This window comes from Drosophila arizonae, chromosome 2 (genome assembly GCF_054131065.1).
Source record: "Drosophila arizonae isolate 15081-1271.41 chromosome 2, UAZ_ARI_1.0, whole genome shotgun sequence".
NCBI lineage: Eukaryota > Metazoa > Arthropoda > Insecta > Diptera > Drosophilidae > Drosophila > Drosophila arizonae.
This window is the reverse complement of record NC_142922.1, coordinates 13,041,680-13,063,115: the sequence shown is the minus strand read 5'-3', so window position 1 is coordinate 13,063,115 and position 21,436 is coordinate 13,041,680. Positions and strand designations below refer to the sequence as shown.

Below are 21,436 nucleotides of genomic sequence, written 5' to 3'. Positions count from 1 at the left end.
TTCTGTGTGTGTGTTAGTATTTGAATGTCACAGTTACAGTAAATTGTTTGTACAACATGCATGTAAAGCAAACATAAATCCCATCCAAGCAACAGTGCCTGCTAAACGTGCGACGCCGAACGAGACAGGCAGCGCCAGCTCCCCACCCCGCTGGCGCAGTCAGTGCCACAGCCTGCTCAGAGGCAGGGCAATTAAAGCCACTACGTGTATTGTTTGTTTGCGACTTTGTGCGTGCGTGTATGTGTGTGTGTGTGTGTGTGTGTGTGTGTACCATCGTGTCGGTGTGCATGAGCGTGTGCGTGCATGTGTATTTGTGTGCTCGGCTTTAAGTTAACCGAAGGCTTTATCAACTCTTGCAGCTCTACAGCTCACGCGGTTTGTACAGATCATTAGCGCATTGTTGCTGTAACCAATGGAAAGCTACTTAATAACACTTTGTCCAGCTATTCGTGTGCTTATATGTAGGAATGCAGGGATTCGAATTCAATGCATACATACACACACACACACATTTATATAAATGTAATTTTAGTATGCATGAATAATTACGCATACTGTAAACACCGCACACATACATACCTAAGAAATAACGCATATGCACAACAGTTTTCTGTTAATTTGACATGCACCAGGCTTATGCCTGCAATTATCATCGACTATACATGTGCAGATGTATGTATGCGCATGTGTGTTCATAAATTACTTATTTGTTGACTGCTTCCACCAAAAACAATTTGTCACCACTGGAACAGCCTTAATTGTAGAGGAACACAGAGCTTAAACAACACAATATCCTGACAGCATTTCACTCACACAATCACGCTCTCTTTTTCGCTTCCTTTCCATCAGGCAATTAAGAAGAGCCAAATTAACTTGTGGCTTTCATATACCCGTTACTAGGTTGACCAGTTATGAATAACAGAGGGGAGTGTAAGTCTGATTTGAATTGAAAACTTAAAGCACTTCCAAAGCAATTGTATCAGCCGTTGCAATTCAAGAGTTGCCAGATGCTTTTATTAGCAAGCATTCGAGCTTTACAATCCAAAAAGTTTTATTGAGTGTGCGTAAAACAAGTAAAGTTATTTTAATATAATTCGTCATAGAAACTTAAACTTTAAATAATGCAAATTAATACTAATTATTAATTATACATAATTAAAAATCATCATTTACAGTGGCATTTTAAAATACCTACATTCTGCTACTAACCATAGTTAATAATTCGGCGGAATTATAACATAACAGAATCCGCTAACAGTTAGCTGTCTAAAACAGTGCCAGTTGAGTAAAATGTTATGTATAAAGATTGCGGGCGAAAAAATGAGAGTATCGATACTTTGCCATTATTACTTACGCTTTAAATGCTTCAAAGCTACAGAAGAAGCGTTGCGGCAATTTAATAAATTATCTGATACCGTGAAAAAGTCAGAACTTACATTTAAATATTTAAAATAAAATATAACTAAATACACAGTGGACAGTCCATATTCTATAGTTTGTGTCCATGTTGATAATTGCTTTCAATTTCATAAATATTAATTTTCGGGCTCGCATCAAGTGAACAACCGTTATATCAGCCATATTCTTTTTCTGCGTCTCTGTATTCACCGATTGTCGAAAATTCAGAAATTGCATTTAAATTAAAATATAACTGAGTGCAGTTACTCAAAATACAGTGCGTAGTGCACATTCTACAATTTCTGTCCATCGTGATATTTGCTTCCAATTTCATACATATTTTTTCGGGCTTGTGTCACGTGAACAACCGTTATATCGGCCATATTCTTTTTCTACGTCTTCTTTGTCTCTTACTTCAGAAACGTTCTCTCTGTGCATCACGGGTATTCGCAACCATCATGGATATAGACATTAATAAACTGCTGTGCACAATTTGCGGCATTTCTGCAAATTTAATGTGCCAGCGTTGCGGAGAGCCCTACTGCAACGACGTGTGCCAGCGCAAAGATTGGCAGCGTCATAAGTATATTTGCACCTTGATGCCGTAAGTGAAAAAAATTCATTCAAAATACATACATATGCAAACAAACATATGTATGTATGCAATTCTAGAAATGTTAATCTTAACTACTTTTCCTGGAATAGCAAGGAATGAGTAATTTATTACTGTAATAGAAATTAGAAACGTTATACTTTATACCCACAACTGCAGATGAGCTAATCCCACATTATTAAAATATTAAATAATTCAATATTACCATCTTTAAAGTTTAAACTAATGCTAATGTTTCTGATTTTTTGTAGCGCTTTAGTGAGCATAAGGCCCATCAAACCAATGGCGACTGTGGCGCACGATATGGCTGCTGCCCACAACGTAATGATTCCAAAGGAATATCCCAATGAACAGTTGGCATCTATGGTAAGGAAATTGTCATTTGGAGAATCAAGCGGAAGTCAGTGGAGTCAAGAATGGCGTAATTCTATGATGCCGTCAACAAATGATTTCTTCGAGTGTCGCGTCACTTGCATGGAACCGGAAGGGCCCATTTGGGTAATGGATGTGGCCAATATTGACAGCCTGGAGCGTCTGACCAACAACATTGCGCGAAGCATGCAACAGCAGAAATCGTTCTCAATTCACGATCTATCTACAGGCATCTTGGTTGGCGCCGCTGTTGACCACAAAATGTATAGGGCTGAGGTGTTGAAGGTGAATGTGTCCGCTGAATATGCTGACGTGCGTCTCATAGACTACGGCACAGTGGTTTCTTGCATGTCGCAGAACATTTATCGGGCAGTGCAGCGAATGTCGCAATACAAAGCTCATTCATTCCGGGTTAAACTGCCCAACAACAAGGGCGTGCAGATCAACAAGAATCTGACTTTGCGTTTGCTGGGTAGGAAGACAGTCGATGGTATAGAGCAGGCAGAACTGAAGCAGAAATTGATGGTTCCCCTTTGCTTACCCTTTGAATTGATGGCTGTGGAACCGGCAGTGAGGGTCGTAAAGATTCTTCAGCGTAACGTATTGCTCGAGGAACCGCAAGTAGCTTTGCTGCAACTCAAAGCAATGAGTAATATAAATGATGAGCTAAACGCCAGCCTGAAGAATTTGCCTGGCGAGGTATTTAAGGAAATCCCTTCACAGAACGCGTCGACCATCCATATGGCAGCTCGCACTAATCAAGGCTATCGGCGTGCTCTACTGATAGACCATATCGAGGAGCCTAGGTTGTTTTTGGTTTACGAGATGGACGAGGGATGCATTTCTTTGACTAGCGAGGTGTGCCACATTCCCAGTAAGTTAGTCGGCCTACCATTGCGCGTGTTTTCCGTCACCCTCGAAGATAACCAGGCAGGCACCTTAGAAAATCACTTAAAGCAGTGCGGTCCGGATCTATCTATTAAGTTTAACAATGACAGCCTGATGGGGAAGGAGAAAGACAAGCTGCGCACTGCAAGGGCAGCGCTGTACTCGAAGAATAAGCAGGTGTGCGCGGTGCGCGCAAGGTCCTTCCTGGGCCTAATAAACCTAATCGGACTCAAGTATTGGCGGCAGCCCATTGAAAATGACGACTTGGTGTATATCTCGCACATTGTTAACTACAAGGAGGTCTGCATTAGCTCTGTGCACTGCAAGCAATACGGAAATATATTCAATAGCGTGGAAACCAAATGTCTGCCAGTCGACGACTTTAAAGAGATACGCATTGGAGACGTTGTACTTGTTGTATGCACCAGTCGTTGCAACTACCGGGCCGAGGCAAGTTAAAAATAACAACATTTCTCAATTTGTATTCGATCCAACATTTGTATTATATATTGCAGATTGTTTCTTTAGACAACACTAAGTTTGGTGTTCGAAACATCGACACTGGCTCCATGCATCTCGTGGTAGGCGCCAATCTACGCAGGCCTTGTCGATTTGTTGAGAATCTACCTGTTAGCCACTGCCGAGTCAAAATTAAAACCATCTGCAACATACCGCCAGAAGCAGTGCCGCCGAATTCAGTTGCCCTACAGATACTGAAGAGGCTGTATGAAAATAATATGGAAATGCTTGTGAAATTTGATATTTCCGATAGAAATACTGTCGATTTGATTGATTTAACGGCCGAGCCGCATTCATTGATGACTCGCATGCTTCCAGTGTTGTTTACTCCTACTGCAGTCGAGCTAAACCCGGCTGAGGCCTTACCAGGTTTATCCACTATGGAGCAAGACCTAATGAAATCCTCAGCCACTTTGAATGAGGACTTTCCTGAGGTGTCTGCAATTGAGCGAGAGCTACTCAAATCGTCAGTTACTCAAAATGTTGAGGTGGCTAGTCTACCTCCGTTGCCACTTTCACCACCAACTTCACCACCGACTGACAAGAGTGAGAATAGTGAGAAGTCCCCTAAGCAGGTCCAACGGTATTACTTCAATGACCTGGAACGTCGTCTCTTGCCCCTGGGCGAGAATATGGAAGTTATAATTTTAAATGCTGTTGGATTGGAAAACTTGGGATACGTTACAGCTTGTTTCTTCGACAGCGAGGAGGAGGCTGAACGTCTGCAGAACTTTCTTAATCTTGTTGCCCAGCTTGGAAGTGACGACGATAAACTGAAGCCTGGCTTTTTACCTGAGTAAGTTATGCAATGTAGCCAGCTGATCAATTATTTCAATTGGTCTCTTTCGAACAGGGTTGGTGAGTTGTGTCTTACCTTGTATTCAGAAGACAATTCCTGGTACCGAGGTATTTGCAAGCGGATTACTGGGAAAAAAGCTTCTATTTTGTATTGTGACTTTGGAAACGTAGAACTGGTTCCCGTAGAACAGATCAAACCAATTTCAAGCGAACTTCTTCACTGTGTGTATGCCACAAAATGTTTCATCGATGGTAAATGATATTCAAAACGGAGTTTCCGTTGCTCTTATCAATCAACCAATATTCAATAATCGAATACCCGTTTATTTATAGGTTTCGATAAGGACAAACCTTTTGTGCATCTTGAGAAGTATCTAGCCGATGCAAATAAGATTTTGTGTGATGTGCTCGAAGGACCGGAGCCAAACTCACGCACCCTTAAAATTCCGATATTGAATGAAATATTGTCGAAGGAGCTGATTTAAACTACTCCGTATCTATCTTACAAACTTATCTTATGGATGCTATGGAAAAGCCTTAATTATGTTTATAATATAAGTAACTGGAAAGTATCGATACTTTTGTTTCTGAGAAACTTCAAAGAAAATATACATTTTTATTTTTTGACTATAAAATTTTGCGTATAATTTATGTACATATGTCGTATGTACATCTATAGTATGGTTTAATGTATCATAAATTAAAACAGGTTGGTAAATAAAATAAATAAGTCTGTATATAGAATGCGTTAAATCCACCCATTTATGGGGCAACAAGTATAGATAGTTAAATTCTGCCGTTTGCGATAACTGAACAGCATTCCAGTTTTAGCTTTTATAAGGTACAAACATCAACAGCTCAATTACAACAACAATATCAAAGAGGATAAACATTGATAACAACACTCAGTTCTCAGCAAATTTGTTAAGGATTTCATTTAAGATCGCCAAATCTCGCACGGCTATCAACCCGTTTGAGTTACGCTTCCAATCTGCGTCTGATTCTGATTTGTCGATGTAGTTTATTGGCACAGGTAGCTGCTGCTTGATGCTGGCAACGTAGTCGAGCACATCGCCTCCAAGTGCGCGAAGAATAGCTTGGGGACCGCAGGTATCCCAGCGGAATGTAGAACCTTTGCTGAGTAGATAGATGTCCGCTTCATTGCAGATCACTTTTAGCGCTTTGTGGCCAGCCCCCGCTGAAAAGGCCAGCTCATAATTTAAATCGAGAAAGTGTTGTAATATTTCGGCCTTCTCGGATGTGGAGAATATGCCAATTTTTCTATTCGCGCGACGTTCGCTTGAGTCTGACTTGCAGTTGTGGGACTTCAGAGTGGGCAAGCAGACTCCCCAATTTAAGGAGGAACTGTACACGTTTTCCTTCAACTTCTGCCCAAATGGTTGAGAGACTATGCCAATTATAGGCACACCGCTATCACGCTCATAGACGCCAATTAATACGGTAACGCAGTCCAAGCCTGTGGAAGTGATGCCAGGGAAGTCAGTAAATATGGAGTCGCCGGAAATGTACTCGGCAGTGGCATCTGAAATTGAACAATTGTTATTAACACTGTGGGAGGGGCTAAAATATTTACCATACCAATAGGATCTATCCAAATGCCTAAATTACTATAGTCGAGTGTTTCAGGTAGGTCCGGAATGTTTTCCAGGGTTGAATCGTAGTCGACGTTCCGATGCACCTCGGCCGCCAATGCTTCGGCTGCTTTCGTATGGCCATCAAGTACCGCTTCCAGGCCGGCAGCAGTTTCGACTGCTGTGTCGCCCACGGCTATTACTATTTCCTGGCCAAGTTTGTTGGTGAAGTGTGTCGATTCTTCGCCAAGAATAGCTTCGCGCATCTCTGGGATCAGTTTGCCAACCTCATGCCTTATAGTTTCCTGGATTAACACATCGGCCAGTGTCTTAAAATCATGCTCGAAACGTTGGTTGGCCTCGGCTCCAGTTTTCTCCTGAACGAGCAGCGCTAATAAATCTTCATTGGAACGACAGACGCGGGCAATATTTGCTGCCTTTTCTGCACAGTTCATTAAAACTCGAAGCAAGTTGATGTTCTCCGTCATCTCTATAAGTAACTTAATTATTATTGCATACTTTTATCGTTTTTGTTCGCTTTTAAGGTTTCACTTCAGATGCAGACGGACAACTGGTATTTGTGGTATATCGGGCATCGACGGCCGCCACAATGTAACTAAATATATCGATATCATACGATAGTTTCGGCACTGCCAACTCGTGGTAACTTTATTTGAATATTAATTTTGTGAGTAAATTAATAAGATCGAATGCATAAAAATAGTTGTATAAATGTGCACCATAGGATGCAATGATAATATTAATAATATTTTACGTAACGCAGTTTTAAATGCCAAGGCTAAATATTCAGTTGTGTCCAAGGATCTGTCGTGGCAATCACATCTTTATTGAACCAATTTTAATTGGCAATTAATAATTACGCACTCACCGCCCCATTTAGCGAGTGCAGGCTAATTTATAAATCACGTTCGAGGCGGAATAAGAAGAACGAGCGCTGTTACGACTGGTGCTGATGATGATGCTGCAGCCATAGCTGCTGCCGCTGCTCAATTTGCACCCGATCTTATCGCCGAGCACCGCTAATGATTCGCATTAATGATGCTCTGTCTCGTTCGCTCACTCATTCCGCTATCATCTTATGAAATGGGATCATCAATCAGCTCTCCAGCCGCATCCCAGCGCCTGCATTGGCGCATTTGCATATAAATTGCTGCTAATGTCGCGCTATCAAAGTGACTGCATCAATGTGGCAACGACTACGCATTCTTGCAATGCCAGCTTCCCTTGCCCCATGCCACGCCCCGCTTGAACTGCAACAGAATTGAGTGCCCTACGGGCCAAGTTATTCGTGTATCGCTTGGCTTATGCTAATTTTCCCAGGCAGCAGCCGCATACAGAGTCCAGGCCGAGCAATTGATGTTTGGATAACGTTGACTTGATGACTTTGCATAATTTACGCCACGCAGCGACTGCAGCAGCAACAGCAGCCGAAGCAAGAACAACAACAACCATGTAGGATTCTCTCTGAGCTAATTTTTCACTCAAACGCACGCGTTGCTTATAATGTGTTAATATTTATGCGGGTTGCTACAACAGCACCAACAACAACAATCGCTGCAACATATGTCGTTTTTCTTTTTGGACAACTTTTTAACTCTTTTTGACATTTCAATTTCTTTCGCTGCTTCAACTTTTTGGCAAACGATTTTTCAAGCCTTGTTCATTTCATGCAGCTCCGAGCTGAAGTATTCGTCATCTTCACGGACTTAAGTTAACTGTATATTAAGTTGGCTTGCTCAAAATAATAAGTAATCTATATTTCTTATACCACATATCTTTATATAAGTCAAATAAAATGGATTATGTGTCCATTTAAACATAGAGAATATTAAAATATGTTTGATTTAGATGAGATGTATGTGAAAATCGCTCAGACCAAGTTAAGTCTAATGAACTCTTATAAAGCAAACGATTTGTATTCCTTATGCATCTTAAATTAATATAATCTTAAATTAATGTAATCATGAAATTCCTTAACATTTTATAAAAATCCCTATCATACTTGTGCTTTTGTGTTCATTGGACTTAAATTTGAACGCTTTATACATATATTTTTATAAACTCGAATATTTATATGTATTATGTAAGATTGTGCTAATGCAGAAATTCGGATATAAAAATTCAATCTCGTCAATTTATAATATTATATTGCCATAAAAAACACTGGGAAGAATTCGGCTGTCAACTCAACAATAAAATTAGGAATGAAGGAATTTAAGAAACATTCCAATAGAACTTCTTAAGTCTTGATTTGCATACTGAATACACATACATATACTCTACGCTATTAGCGAATTCAACTTCTATTAGCAACATATTTCATAATAGAGTTAAAAGGCTCTCGAGAAGGGTATTAACAAACATATGCTAATGTTGGCGTTGCTGTAATTGCCGCAGCAAGTTTGTCGCCAAAGTCTTTTGTTTTACTTTGGACAAGAGGGCAGCGCCTATTCAAATAACGAAAGCGAATTTCAAACAAATCTATTCATTAGGGCTGTCTGAGATATGCTACACATGGCTACACATGTTTGGGGCCGTGGCTCTGTTCGAATGCTTTGTGTACCCTTTGCCTAGTCTAACAGCCTTTTAATTAATCGCTTGAGTTAAACAAATTCTTAATGAGTCTTTAATTAATCGCCAAAAACGAAATATAAGCCAGTCGTCGCATCTTGCCTTGTGTATAAATATTTAAATTAGTTGTGACTTGATTTCTGTTATGGCCAAGCTGCGACGGCTCCTCCCCTGAGGTGTTCCAAACGAGTTTGAATAATTTTGTTTCTACAAGTTTGCTTGGCTTTGATCATCTCTGTGTGGTTTTCGCCTTGATGCTAACTGGATTATTAAATAGATGCCACAACAAAACTGACAATGTTGATAACTGCCTTTAATATCTTAATTTTGCCACTCTGACTTGGGGGCGTTGCCAATTCAAGAGGCCAGCGAACTGCGCCACGTCTCCATTAATTAGCCAAGTAGTCTGCAACCTGCAAACGCTTGGTGACAATAAAAAGTCTTGCTGGCCCGCAAAGTTAGCGCTGCATGCCAGAGCGAGAGAGCCAGACGGCATCTAGAGTCTGCTGCAAAATGTCTACCCATTGAACATAGAACTTGTCTTTACCAGTTTTCGATTGGCGCAATTGCCAACTGGCTCCACATCTGGTGGGAGCCCAGCACCCACTCGCAGCAGCAGCAGAGCAGTGGCAGTGGCAGTATCTGAGCCGTGGACCAGGCATTGCAATTGAGAAAGGTTACGTTGCTTCAATGAAATTTATAATTATTACACTAGCTTGCCTCTGCTTATGGGTTTTAATAACAACCTGATTTGATATGGACAAATGCTTCGCCTTTCCTTTAAAGGATTTTAGTTTGTTTTTTATTTTTATTACATTACATTAGTTATACATATTTTATATTGAATTGATATCTTCTATAGCGTTGGTTGAAGTCCATAAATCGCTGTTTTTATCCACTACTTTTTTAATATTTTTAATGGAAAAGTTTACATTTACTGATTGATTTCATTTAAAAATTGCTTCCAATTGCTAAATAAAATAGTAATAATAAATAAAATAGTTTATTGTTTCTTTTTATACCATACAAACAATTTAATTTTCATAGGTTAAAAAATAGTAAGCAAAAAGAAGAGTTTTATATTGTCTCCACTTCTCTGTATTAACGCAAGAAATATCGGCACTGTTAAAGCTAACAATTTAAAGTAGTTAAATCTTAGATAAAAGTTTCTAGGTTATGTTATATGACTGAATATTTTTAATCTATTGATTTGGAGAATCTTTGCATATCTTCATATACACATTATTTGTAGTTCCTTTCCATTATAAGTATAAGTCTACATATACAATACATATTATTTGTAGAGGGTCATAATAAATCTACTTTAATTTATAAGAAAGGTACTTTTGTAGCACATTCTCTCTCTCTCTCTCTCTCTCTCTCTCTCTCTCTCTCTCTCTCTCTCTCTCTCTCTCTCTCTCTCTCTCTCTCATTCCTTGTTTTTCACTCAAATCAGATCTCTCTTATACAGCGAGACTCTTTATATACATTTTTTATAATTTTGTATGTTTGTAGTTATGGTTTACATATCAATCATCATCATGTATATGCATGCATCTATGAGTATCAACATAATTATAACGATAAATACTTAGCCCTAAGCCGCTTCATTCCCAATATATTTGACAGGCAGAGAATTGAAATTAGCTTATGCTGCCGAGCCTGGGCCGTGCGCATTATCCTAACAGTTGATCGCATATCGAGCGGAAGTACAATCGTGTGGGGATACAAATGTGATTCTCGGGCGAGTGTAAATAAATTTTATGGATTTTACGCAACGTTTGCCATTTTGCCACTTTAACATTATTGTTATGATGATAAGCGAGCGAGCGTTGCACGGACCATGTCGAACGTGCTGGGCTGAGGCTGCCCGCGGAGCGAGAGCAAGTTCAGGTCTCACCTCTGGCCGGAGCTGTGGATGGCTGGAGAGTGCAGAGTGGAGAGAGTGGGGTCTGTGTTTGGGTTGGGGACTGGGTCTGGGCCTGGGTCTGGGGTCTGTGTGTCTGCCAATGCAGAGGCATGCTTAATGGCCTGTGGATGGGATTGTGGCCAGAACGCATCCTGCCTCCTTTTTTGACCATTGACGTTGTTGCACTGTTTGCTGATCTCGGCGCGATCAGCTTCATGACTCTGGCTTGTTTGGCTTTCCACCATATTTAAAACCATTTCATTTTCTGGGGGCCAGAGTGTGAATATAATTTAATATGTTTGTGTCTGTCTCTCTCACTCTATCTATCTCTTTCTTTTTCTGGCTGCCTCTTGCTGTGTGTGAGTGCAATTTCCAATCCAGCTGCCTGTCCCGCGCCCCACTTGGCCCACTCGCCGATATTATTTATTATGCTTGATTGGTTTTCAAGTGATCATAAAGTAAATGATCGTCGTTTTGGGTCGCAGACCTGGCCCCGGCCAGTCTGTGGCAATTGTGGCGCTGTCCATTGCCATTGAGCCGGCTCCGGCTCCAGCCTCGCTGTGGCGTTAATATGTAGATTTCTGCATTGGGGAGGCGTTAGTTGAAGATTTACGCGCCGGCCAATGAATTGTGAATTGTGGCAGCCTTTCCATAGACAAGGCCCGGGGTCCTGACCCTGTCCATATGTGTACATGCGCATATAGTATATTGCTGGAATGGCGATAGCTTCATTTGCTGCAGACACCTTGCATTCCAATGCCCATATCCTGCTCAACACCCACACGCAGCGCGCTTCTCCGATTTGGCATTAACATTTAATTGACATTGATGATTGCGGCAGCGGACAACTCTGAGAACGGCTGCCTGGCTACCTGTGCAGCGTGCTCGGCATGGCAATGTGCTCCGCATGGCTAGAAATTATTAAAAATCATATCGGAGCACTGTGACAGCCGAGCTGCCTATGTCAGGCCTACTCATCTAGTCCTTGTCGCTAGTTGCCAGTGGACTGACATGAAGAAGACATACAAATAAATTTGTGGCACTTGCAGACACCAGCAGTGGGTGACTTACAGCAGTCACTGTGCAAGAGAAAGAGGGAGAGAGAGATAGAGCGAGCGAGGTCTTGCGTCTCTAGCGCCAATCTCTCTAAGTAGCTCAAAGTAAATGCTGAGAGTCAACGCCAAGTCAAGTCTTTGGGCGCTGCTTTCGATTCACATAAGCAGCTGTGTCACTGTGTGTGTGAGTGTGTGTGCGTGGCTTGTTTATTTGTTGGAGTGTGTTTTGTTTTCGCTGCTTTAAATGAACGTTATTAAGAGATGCTTATCTCTGAGTGATTTATTCATTAAAAAGGCATTTATTAGTCAGAAACAAGCCAATGCCAATGCGTGTGCGCATGTGTGTGTGTGTGTGTGTGCGTGCTGGCTACACTCACCTGCACACACGCGCACAGCGACACCTCCACATGGCCGACACACATTTGAGCCGCTGCGGCTCGTTTGCCATGCCCGCTCGTCGCCTCATTTGTATGGCATTAAAATGCAAAAGCGTGTTTGTTCCTGGAAAAACTGCAAGCACATATGGCCCATAAGCAGGGCGTAGGGTGCAGAGAGGGGCAGGCGGTGTGTAGTGGCCGTCTGTGTATGTGTGTGTGTGCGTTTTATTGACTCGCATATTTCCATAATATGATGTCTGTGTGCGGTTTTAATCACTTAATTAGAGAGTTTTTTAATTGTCTTTAGTTGCAGTTATTGCAATTTATGCAGAAGGTGTTCGCAGTTCGCGCACTTTGCGTGCCGCGCAGGAAATGTGACTTGCGGGCCAAGTTCGTGTCTTAAGTCTTTTGTTGCAAGGTGCCTGAAAATACGTTAGTAAAAACAATCCTCTAGCTGCTGAATAGCAGAACTTTACTAAGAATATGAATATAGACTATTGCTGATTGGGAATACATCTATTTAGACTCTGATATCAATTTGAGTATGGCCAGGCCAATGAAATGGCAGAGAACTGAAGCAAGGGGTCTCTAGGCACGAGGCGATGCCATAAATATGCGTTAGCCCCTCTAGCGAGGTGAGGAGCAGAGCTGGAGCTGCAGTCGTCTGTTAATCACCTGCTCGCCTAGCTGGGCAATTGCCTTGGCCACGACGCAAGAGCCTGGTGGCTTCTTCGGTTTGGTGTCATAAGGAAGCGTCTAAATGATTCATAATTTATGCCTAGCTTTGTGGCTGTCCCTGCCATGGCCATGGCCATGGCCATTCCCGTTCCCATACGCATTGCCAGAGTCATTCAGTTGGTCATTCAATGCTTTCGTTACTTCATTTTTTCAACTTGGCGTACTGGCTTGTGCCTGCCTGCCTCGCTGCCTGCCTGAATCATGCCCCCAGCTCTGCCCCACCCTGGCTTGTAATGCGTTATGGCTGCCACAATGCGTGGCCGTCATCGTCGTCGACGTCGTCGACGTCGTCGACGTCGTTGTCGTTGTCGTCGTTTGTCTGGGACGTTGATAGTTGAAAAAATTACTTACAAATTACATGCGTAGCTTATGCCCCCGTGCCGCCTTCAGCTTGTTTGCTTAATGTGCTTTGTGGCGGGCTACGACTGGGCTCATGTCCAGCCGGCACGGTGTCCGTCGTCGCTGCTGGTATTAGTATTATGTCCCGTGGCTGGGTCGTAAATTGCTTTTCCTAATTGAATTCTGGGCACTGTCACGCCGAGTGACAGTCAAGTGGGTGTGGGCCTCTGCCTCGGCCGTGCAAGAATGGATTTCAGATGCAGCAGCAGCAGCAGCAGCAGCAGCAGCGGCAGCTGTGAATGAATAATCATTATCAGTCAGTCGATTATAAAACTAAATATTAATGCGAATCGTGCTCATTAGCTGAAAAGTCTTAATCATTTGAGTGCTTTCTTCTCGCCTAGCTACAGTTTAATCTACATACTTAATAGAGTGCCAATTACGCCTGTTAAATAATGCAATTTTGCCATAACAACAATTATAATTGAGTTAACAAGCCGCCGGGCAGGGGGCGACCGTTGAAGGGTCTATGTAGTTATGGGGCTAGCTCGGTTTTAGGTTTTTGCGGAAATTTTCGCATGGTTTAAAATGCAGCACGAAGCCCGGCCATAAAGTGTAGTTGCGTTTGGCTTAGCCAAGTCGACAATTTAAAAAGCCAATTTGCACATAATACGGGAAACGTGAGCGAAAACCTTAAACAGAATTGTCCAGCCCAGCGATTCCGACGCATGTGTGCGCAAATAGACGCTAATGCAAATGCGAATGCGAATGCGAATGCGAATGCAATGCCTGTTGCCTGTTTGCTGTGGCTTGATCAGCTTATTAAGAAAACATTAACTCGGCTTGACCCAAATTTCGGTTGGCATACAAATTTCGAGCTGGCGTGCGCTTACCAACACTGGCCGAAAGCATGCGAGCAGTGCTGCCATGTTTTCCAGCATACAGAAGGCCAGATCTGGCTCGAAAGGCAAGCAAAAAAGGCTAAATCGTTGTATGTAATAAATGCATAGTAAATAAGCATTTGTAAATTTGTTAAACTTTCTTTGTGCTCGATTATATTTAATTGTAATTTTTTTCTATTAATTGTAAACATACAGAAATTAAAAAAAATTTTGAAAAAAAGCCTGAAAAATAGCCATTTCAATTCTGAAAGCTTGCCACTCTTTTCGAATTTTTGCCGCAGTCGGATCTTAAAAAATCCAGAGCAGATGAGAAAAAAGCTTAAAAATGCCTCAGTGCATGCGAGTCAGCTGTCTGGCAACGCCTACGCAGAAGCAGAAGCAGAAGCCGGCGATACGCAATTAGATTTATGCAACGCGCAAGTTCACGTGCTTCTGCCCCACGCCACAATTGATTCGCACTGAAATGGGTCGCAAGAAGACAAAGGAGCCGAAGCAGATCAAAGTGGGCGACTTTGTGTTCGCCAAGGTGCGTGGCTTTCGCGCCTGGCCGGCGCGTGTGCTGCAGGAGGACGGCAACATCTACCAGGTGTATTTCTACGGCACTTGCAACGTCGCCAGGGTGCGCGGCTCGCAGCTGTTCGACTTCGAGGCGAACAAAGTGCGCTTTGGCCAGCTGAAGCAGAAGCAATACGGCGGATTTCGGGAGGCCATGGAGCATGCAGAGAAGTCGCTGGCGCGGCCACGTGAGGATGACGGCTACTTCAAGGCGAAGGTGGAGAGCGCCCGCAATCAGGCCACCGCATCCACCAGGTCCAGGAAGAAGAAGACGGACGATGCGATTGTGCCCTTCACACATATAACCGGCGACTCGGACTAGAGCGCCTGAATTACGCTGTTTTAAGTTTGCACAAAGTTGAAATGGAATTTATCAAATACATACAGATGGACATGTTTTCAGTTTATTTTTGTGTTCTTTTGTTTTCTGTTCTTTTTTCGGTAATTGCAGCAGCTTCGTGGCAATTTTGTGGCGATCCGGCGTCACGTGGCAATTAAGGATTTCGGGGCTGTTGCGTTTATCGCGTGGGCGTGTTTGCGCCCGTAATGGCCGCTGCGTGACGCAAACAAAGAGAATCTGTGTGTGTGTGTGTGCGCTGCACAGTTAATCAAAAAGCGTCTGATACACGTTTCGATTCCCGCCCAAATGGCAACGCATTAAATTGTGCGCCATCAGCAGAGTCCGAGTCACCCTGTGGACAGGGGCTTCAGCCTGCAGAGCGGGCATAGTTTAGCTTAATGGCTATCGTAAAAAGTGCGCTGGCCATCAAGCAGCCAGATCCGTGCTGAATTTAAGGGCGAGGGGCAGCAGTTGCTGCTGTGTTCCTTGTGTTTAATATTAACAAATTATCTGAACCGCAGCAAATTAATCGCTGCGCAGTTGTTACATTGCCAGCATCTGTGGTGGCAGCTTCGCCAGATATATATTTGGGTTAACAAGGCGGATGCTGTGGCTGCAACTGCTGTTGCAGTTGACCGCAAATCAGATTCACTAGCTCTGCAACGAGATTTGGCAGCAACAACAGCTATGCTGTGGAGCTTTTAGTGCGTCCAACAGCTTGCATCATCTGCCTGCGATATGTTTCGCAGTCTGCAGCATCCTTGACAGCTGTCCTGTGTCGTTGCGGTCGGGCGCCTGGGGGCATGACGATGCCTGGACAGATTTCTTAAGGAGTTGACTATTTACGCATAATTCGTTCCACTCTCCTTTCGGTATTTTTTTTTTGTTTTTTGGCTATGGATTTTCATTCGCACGATCCCTTGGCCCACGTCCAGGGCAGTAAAATGTCAAATTAATGTTACGACATGTCCAACAACTTTTGATGGCATTTGACAATGTAGACTTGGAAATTCCTGCAGGTGACGCAGTGCCCCTGTAATTTGTTTGGCCGCACGTACGCTGGACATGATGGAGCATTGTCAGCTTGTGCCTGCCCAGCATAAACAAAAACAAAGCGCGCCAAGGGACCTGCAACTGTAGAAAACTGGATGGCAGGTGGCTGACCACGGTGCGGCGGACGTGGAGCAGGAAAGCGCTGCCAGGGTCCAGGGGCCAGGGGCAGCCAGATCTGGCCACCAAAAGGTGTCAATGTGTGGGCATGTCGCACACGTGTGCCTTACAGCCCGAGGCCATAAATTTACTTTGTTTATTCGTTGCAGCCGCACGGCGACCACGGAAAACCAAACGAAACGGCCCAGATGCCAAAAGCCTCTTGGCGGAAATTTGCTTAGGAAATCAAATTAAAATTTGCTAATTTATCAGACGTTTTCCAATCGTACCAACATGGACAGCTAATTTGTGCGAATATAAGAATTTATACATATGTATATGTATGTATGTACATACAATACATGCAAACGGAAGCCTGTGCATACATACACAAATGTACATGTGAATGTGTATGTATATTTGTTTTATCGCATAATTGGGTGGCTCGATAAATGATAGCAAAACAATAGCATTTTAATTAAAATTCCCAAGTGTTTGCAGGTTCATTTGGTCCTCGAACATTTATCAAATTTTGGCAATTAAATTTGCCTGGATTAGAGATCGCAGAATGCAGACTCGGGGGAAAACAAACACGATAACTAATTGGATAAAGTTGGGTGGATTCGAAATATTAATTCTATAGTGAATTGAACACTGGGCAGCATAACAATAAAAAATAGCCATAAATAAAATTTAAAATACATTTAATGACCAAATAAATAAATAGTATAATTAAGATTAATCGATAGTCTTTAATAAGCGACTATTGGTAGTCAACGATAGGTAAATTCAAAATATTACACATCCCTATTTTATGGCGCACTATGCAACACTGTTTGCATACTGAAAACATTTGCCATCAGCTAATTTCCAGCCAATCCCCTGTTTTGTTGTACAGTGTAACCACTCGCAGCATAATAAACTACAACAAATTTGATAGGTCAATCAGGAACTTAATTTTGCGCCTTTTTGACGGCCATACACACATGCGATTATTAGCGGTTACAGGAAGCCAACCCCTATTGGAAATGAATGGGGATCTACCCTCCCCTGAGTGCCCATTGTTCGCTTGTTACAATTCATAACTGTCATGTAATGTGTCACAGACGCAATCGATTCCACGTCGGGCCACATTGCAGTTAAGTCGTAAATTTCTATGGGTCAGCAGGTGAAAACGACACGATTCGATGTCATCATTCATAATTGGATGTTTGGTCAAGCAAAGGCTTGCCATCAAAAACATGCCACACCAACGAGAAATAACGAATTCAATATGCAAAGCGTCTACGATTTTTATTTGCACTCGTGCGCACAGTGGGTGGCATCAACAATGGGACACAGTCTTTGTCCCATTCCCATTCCGTTGGATACTTTGCTGGCTGTAAACATTAATTGATTTGTGCCAAAAGCCGAACAACTTTTTAGGCCGTGCGTCGCGCCCCCGTCCCCTCGGCTAATTAAGTTATGCCCCAAATGGCAAATTAACATAAAAGTTTGCAACATTAAAAATGATATTCACTTTATTATGCTCATATATTGACATCTGAGGTGCTCTTTTTTATGGTTACTTTGTGACAAAATTGATTAATGAACTCATTTATTTGTGTCGATAGCATACGGAGAATTTTTATGATACACTCAGAGAAATATCCGGAATTATTAAATGAATCTTGCTTGCCTGAACTTTGAATATTGCGGCCAAACTTGCGCAATTCATGTTTGTATATTTTTGTTTTTATTTATTTTTTATTATTTTATATTTTGGACTGACAGTGAAAGTGGTTTTTGGGAGTCATTAAATTTAGACCATAAATATTACAGTTTAGGCGGAGCTATTGTTTAACACTTTGGTATATGGGCGGCATAATCGAAAACTTTTTATGATCGCACTCAAAACTCAACTCATAAAAGGGATTAAAACAGTAAAATAATAAAATATTACTCAATTATGTATATTCATTTCTTTATTTCTGTTCAGTTTTTATTTATAAAATAATAATAATTTAATAATATAATTTGTAAAATTTTAGTGTGTCGACCTCATGGTAGCTACGGATGTTTCTCTTAGCTGTTAACGGTATTCACATGACTTCGGATCGTATTAATTCAGAACAACTATAATGGGCAATACCTGAATAGTTAACAGCAATCATTTGCGTGTTGAACACTCAATAGCATGGTCGTATAAACAAATGCATATATTATGGCTGAGTGCTATAAAATGCGTTGAAATATCTCTAATAACTAACATAAAACAGCTCGTAAAATGGCAATCGAATTATGGCCCGAGGCATCCAAAAACAGCCGTCTTAGAAAGTGGACATAAAATTTGTGAATGTTAACAGCATTCTTAACAAATTCATTTCGGCACGCATTCGGCATTTCGGGTTTAGGTCTGGGTCTGGGTCTGGGCCTGGGCTTCGGCAAGTCTTGACATGATAGATAGCTAGATGGATTTTCAAAGTTCAGTTGAGTCGAGTGAAACTGTTAACGTGACTGTCGCGTCTGATCCACCAATTAATTGATAGACCCATACAAAAATTGTGAAAGCCATCGCCTTGGTGTCCACAATGAACGCCTTCTATGCGCTTATAACTCTATTTATAATTTTGGACATTCAGCTTGTTTGTATCTGTCTCTCTCTCTTTCTTTTCTCTCTCCCTGGTAGTTTGGTGTCAGCTCTCTTTGTGTTTGTGCATGGTATGTATCTTGTTAATGGCCGTTTTTAAAATGCCATAAAATCGCTTTATAAGACCATGATATTAATATGCACAACAATATTGGACATTATTATAATATATTGGGGAGTATCTAGCGCAGACAAAGGCGACCCAAATGAGCCCTAGACCGATCCAATCTTTGATATTGGTCAACACCAAACACCTATGCACACCCTGTGGCGCACATTAACCAACTTCAAAACAATGGCAAAGCCATTGAAGCAGCCTGCCGAGCGGACAGCCCAGAACATTTCAATTTGTACATTGTTATCCTTAGTCTTGTTCCAGTTTTTTGGGTATCGAATTGCTGGCATTTGTCAGGTCTTTCATAAATAAAGGGCTTGTTAGATAGTCGGTGAGTGTGTGGAACATCTGGGAACAAGTGCTGCTGATAAAACAGCTCAAGATCGCGCGTTATCAAAGCCATTCACTGGCTCATAACTAATTGTTGTCAGCTCCAATATCCTGGGAAACTGATAAGATGTTATTTGGATGCATGTTCCTTGGGGATGTAGCACTTAATAAATACATGTGTATTTATTACTACAAATTGCTTGGGGAATGTTTTTGAAGATTTATAGATTAAGTCTAAATATTCATTCCTACATCTATTTTCATTCTATATTATTCATAATATCAATTATATTTTATTTCAATATGAAAGAATATATAATATTTAATTTTTATTTTTATATATTATATTTTTAATTTTAATATTTATTACTTAGTGTTACTTTTATTTATTACATCTATAAAATTTATTATTTATTATTTACGAGCTTGTGTGTGTACCGATAGCTCGTGACAAGTAGCGCATATTTTGTTTTACTCCCAACTCTAGCAATTTGATGAATCACCCTGTGTTGCTTACGAATTAAAATTATGTTTGCTGTTAAGTCGTAATACTCTAGTAATAAATAGAACTTCTGCAGAGGACAATGGAGGACTCTTGGAATATTCAAGAAGCCATGCTATCGGATGTGCTCGTGTCCAATGTCTACAACCAGTTTTTCCAGCAGAATCAAATGCTATTCAAGGATAAGGTCTTTTAAAGTCTTTTGAGAGAAAACAGTTCTCATAAAAAATTTCCTCAGATTGTGCTGGATGTGGGCTGTCGTAGTGGCCTGCTGAGCATCTTGGCTGTTGAGGCCGGTGCTGTGAAGGTCTTTGCCATTGGCAACATGCAAAGTGCCAAAGGTATTTCGAAAGTCTTGGAGAATGGAGAGAAGGCGGAGGTTTTTGAGCCGCTGACTGGCTGCATTACCCAGGTCGTATTGCCCTGTGGACTGAGGAAAGTGGATATAATAGTCTCCGAGTGGATGGGGTAGGAATTCTTGTCTTATAGATATCAATTACAGTTGTTTCAGTTATTATCTATTGAAGGCATGCCCTATTTGCGGACTCCCTATTCTGCCAGGTGCTATACGCGCGTGATAAGTGGCTGGTGAAGAATGGCCTAATCTTTCCCAGTGCGGCCAATCTTTATATACAGGGCATATCCCTAGATCGAGAGCTGGCCGTTGAGAAAAACGTGCTATTGTGGGACGACTATGTGAATCAGAAATCGTTGATGACAGAGAAGTGCCTGGTGCTATCTGTGGACCTCAGTTCGATTCAAGATGACATTGAATGCCAGAGAGCCGAGATCAAAATGAAGTCCAAGCAAAGTGGAAAGATGTCTGGGTGCGTGCTCTACTTTGACATATCCGCTAGAAATGCCAAGGGCCAGCTGCAGAAGCTGTTCTCGATTGCGCCAAACGCGCCCAGGACGTACATGATGCAAACAATCCTATTTCTGAAGGACGACCCCCTGGTGATCAAGGAACAACAGCTTCTGTTTGGACGGCTGGACGTGATCCTTGGCTACTTTGCACCGCGCGGCGTCGAGTTCTCTCTGGGCATATGGGCAGTCAAGTAAAGCAAGTAAAACATTGTACTTAATAAAGGGTAAATGCTGGGGCGAATCCTGAGACTGATGTCTGATGCCCGATGTCCCGATGTCTGTTGTCTGATGTCTGATGTATTCATGGCAATATTTGGGCGTTCTTTGGGCAGTTCGCATTAAAGGCCAACACGTCGATCTGGGTGAAGTCGGAACGAGCAGCGATGCTCCGCTCAACGATCGTTGAGCCAGATCACAATTTATGGCCGTGCTGCATCAATTAGGGCGGTAGCCCGACGACTGCCAACTCAGCAGACAATGGGCATTGCGATTTTGTTTTTGCTGACCTGATCGGTGTTTAGCTTTGACGTCGCTACAACGATTTAAAATGATGTCGCGCATAATTCACCGATCGAGTACGAGATCGATTCAGTATTCAGCGATCAGCGTTCACGTTTTGCCAGACTTTGCGTCGTGCTAGGGCTCCAGCCTCTTATCTGGGCTCGCTTCGTTTACTCTGTTCGCTCTGTCTGATCTGTGCCCTCGTTTACAGTTAAGTTCTTTTGTTCAAATCTCATAACTGATCGTCGATCGCACTTGGTTAACGCTCCATACAAGGCAGAGTACAATGGGATATCAGCTTGTCCGGCTCGCCGCGAACACAAATTCGCCTTTTAAATGATATCCCTTGGAGAATC

At 42.1% G+C, this 21,436-nt stretch overlaps 5 protein-coding genes across 6 annotated transcripts; 3 read left to right on the top strand and 2 right to left on the bottom strand.

Moving 5' to 3' along the window:
* Nucleotides 1-1,281: 1,281 nt before the first annotated feature.
* Kots (Kotsubu) lies at nucleotides 1,282-5,223 on the top strand. Of its 2 annotated transcripts, none has more exons than XM_089467229.1 (6): nucleotides 1,282-1,424; nucleotides 1,818-2,002; nucleotides 2,263-3,721; nucleotides 3,787-4,586; nucleotides 4,644-4,840; nucleotides 4,922-5,223. In XM_089467229.1, exons 2-6 carry the CDS (start codon nucleotides 1,857-1,859, stop codon nucleotides 5,071-5,073), a joined length of 2,754 nt encoding a protein of 917 aa, XP_089323355.1. In that variant the 5' UTR covers nucleotides 1,282-1,424; nucleotides 1,818-1,856; the 3' UTR covers nucleotides 5,074-5,223. The 2 variants fall into 2 exon arrangements, with proteins under 2 accessions (XP_089323355.1, XP_089323359.1); XM_089467233.1 differs by having other exon boundaries at nucleotides 1,327-1,494.
* Nucleotides 5,224-5,306: 83 nt separating this feature from the next.
* Ipp (inositol polyphosphate 1-phosphatase) lies at nucleotides 5,307-6,778 on the bottom strand. Its single transcript, XM_018000857.2, has 2 exons — nucleotides 6,188-6,778; nucleotides 5,307-6,131 (listed from the first exon to the last, which is right to left on the bottom strand). The coding sequence occupies exons 1-2, from the start codon at nucleotides 6,666-6,668 to the stop codon at nucleotides 5,494-5,496; spliced, it is 1,119 nt and encodes a 372-aa protein (XP_017856346.1). The 5' UTR covers nucleotides 6,669-6,778; the 3' UTR covers nucleotides 5,307-5,493.
* Nucleotides 6,779-14,422: 7,644 nt separating this feature from the next.
* LOC108609606 (hepatoma-derived growth factor) lies at nucleotides 14,423-15,054 on the top strand. The gene has a single exon (XM_018001330.2). The coding sequence runs from the start codon at nucleotides 14,556-14,558 to the stop codon at nucleotides 14,967-14,969; it is 414 nt and encodes a 137-aa protein (XP_017856819.1). The 5' UTR covers nucleotides 14,423-14,555; the 3' UTR covers nucleotides 14,970-15,054.
* A 643-nt stretch (nucleotides 15,055-15,697) lies between these two features.
* Nucleotides 15,698-16,280, bottom strand: LOC108619959 (uncharacterized). Its single transcript, XM_089462182.1, is given in 3 exon segments — nucleotides 15,698-15,989; nucleotides 15,991-16,215; nucleotides 16,257-16,280. Coding segments are annotated over 3 exon segments (357 nt in total). The 3' UTR covers nucleotides 15,698-15,881.
* A 3,392-nt stretch (nucleotides 16,281-19,672) lies between these two features.
* Nucleotides 19,673-20,826, top strand: Art9 (Arginine methyltransferase 9). Its single transcript, XM_018001318.2, has 3 exons — nucleotides 19,673-19,899; nucleotides 19,951-20,180; nucleotides 20,240-20,826. Exons 1-3 carry the CDS (start codon nucleotides 19,795-19,797, stop codon nucleotides 20,772-20,774), a joined length of 870 nt encoding a protein of 289 aa, XP_017856807.1. The 5' UTR covers nucleotides 19,673-19,794; the 3' UTR covers nucleotides 20,775-20,826.
* The last annotated feature ends 610 nt before the right edge of the window (nucleotides 20,827-21,436 follow it).

Excerpts from the sequence above, each read along its gene's own strand:
- Art9 (XM_018001318.2), top strand. The coding sequence starts at position 19,795 with ATGGAGGACTCTTGGAATATTCAAGAAGCCATGCTATCGGATGTGCTC. Across the intron at positions 19,900-19,950 it reads AAATGCTATTCAAGGATAAG|ATTGTGCTGGATGTGGGCTG; the intron begins GTCTTTTAAAGT and ends AAATTTCCTCAG. Across the intron at positions 20,181-20,239 it reads ATAGTCTCCGAGTGGATGGG|GCATGCCCTATTTGCGGACT; the intron begins GTAGGAATTCTT and ends TATCTATTGAAG.
- LOC108609606 (XM_018001330.2), top strand. The coding sequence starts at position 14,556 with ATGGGTCGCAAGAAGACAAAGGAGCCGAAGCAGATCAAAGTGGGCGAC.
- Ipp (XM_018000857.2), bottom strand. The coding sequence starts at position 6,668 with ATGACGGAGAACATCAACTTGCTTCGAGTTTTAATGAACTGTGCAGAA. Across the intron at positions 6,132-6,187 it reads CATTTGGATAGATCCTATTG|ATGCCACTGCCGAGTACATT; the intron begins GTATGGTAAATA and ends GTTCAATTTCAG.
- Kots (XM_089467229.1), top strand. The coding sequence starts at position 1,857 with ATGGATATAGACATTAATAAACTGCTGTGCACAATTTGCGGCATTTCT. Across the intron at positions 4,587-4,643 it reads AAGCCTGGCTTTTTACCTGA|GGTTGGTGAGTTGTGTCTTA; the intron begins GTAAGTTATGCA and ends TCTTTCGAACAG. Across the intron at positions 4,841-4,921 it reads CACAAAATGTTTCATCGATG|GTTTCGATAAGGACAAACCT; the intron begins GTAAATGATATT and ends GTTTATTTATAG.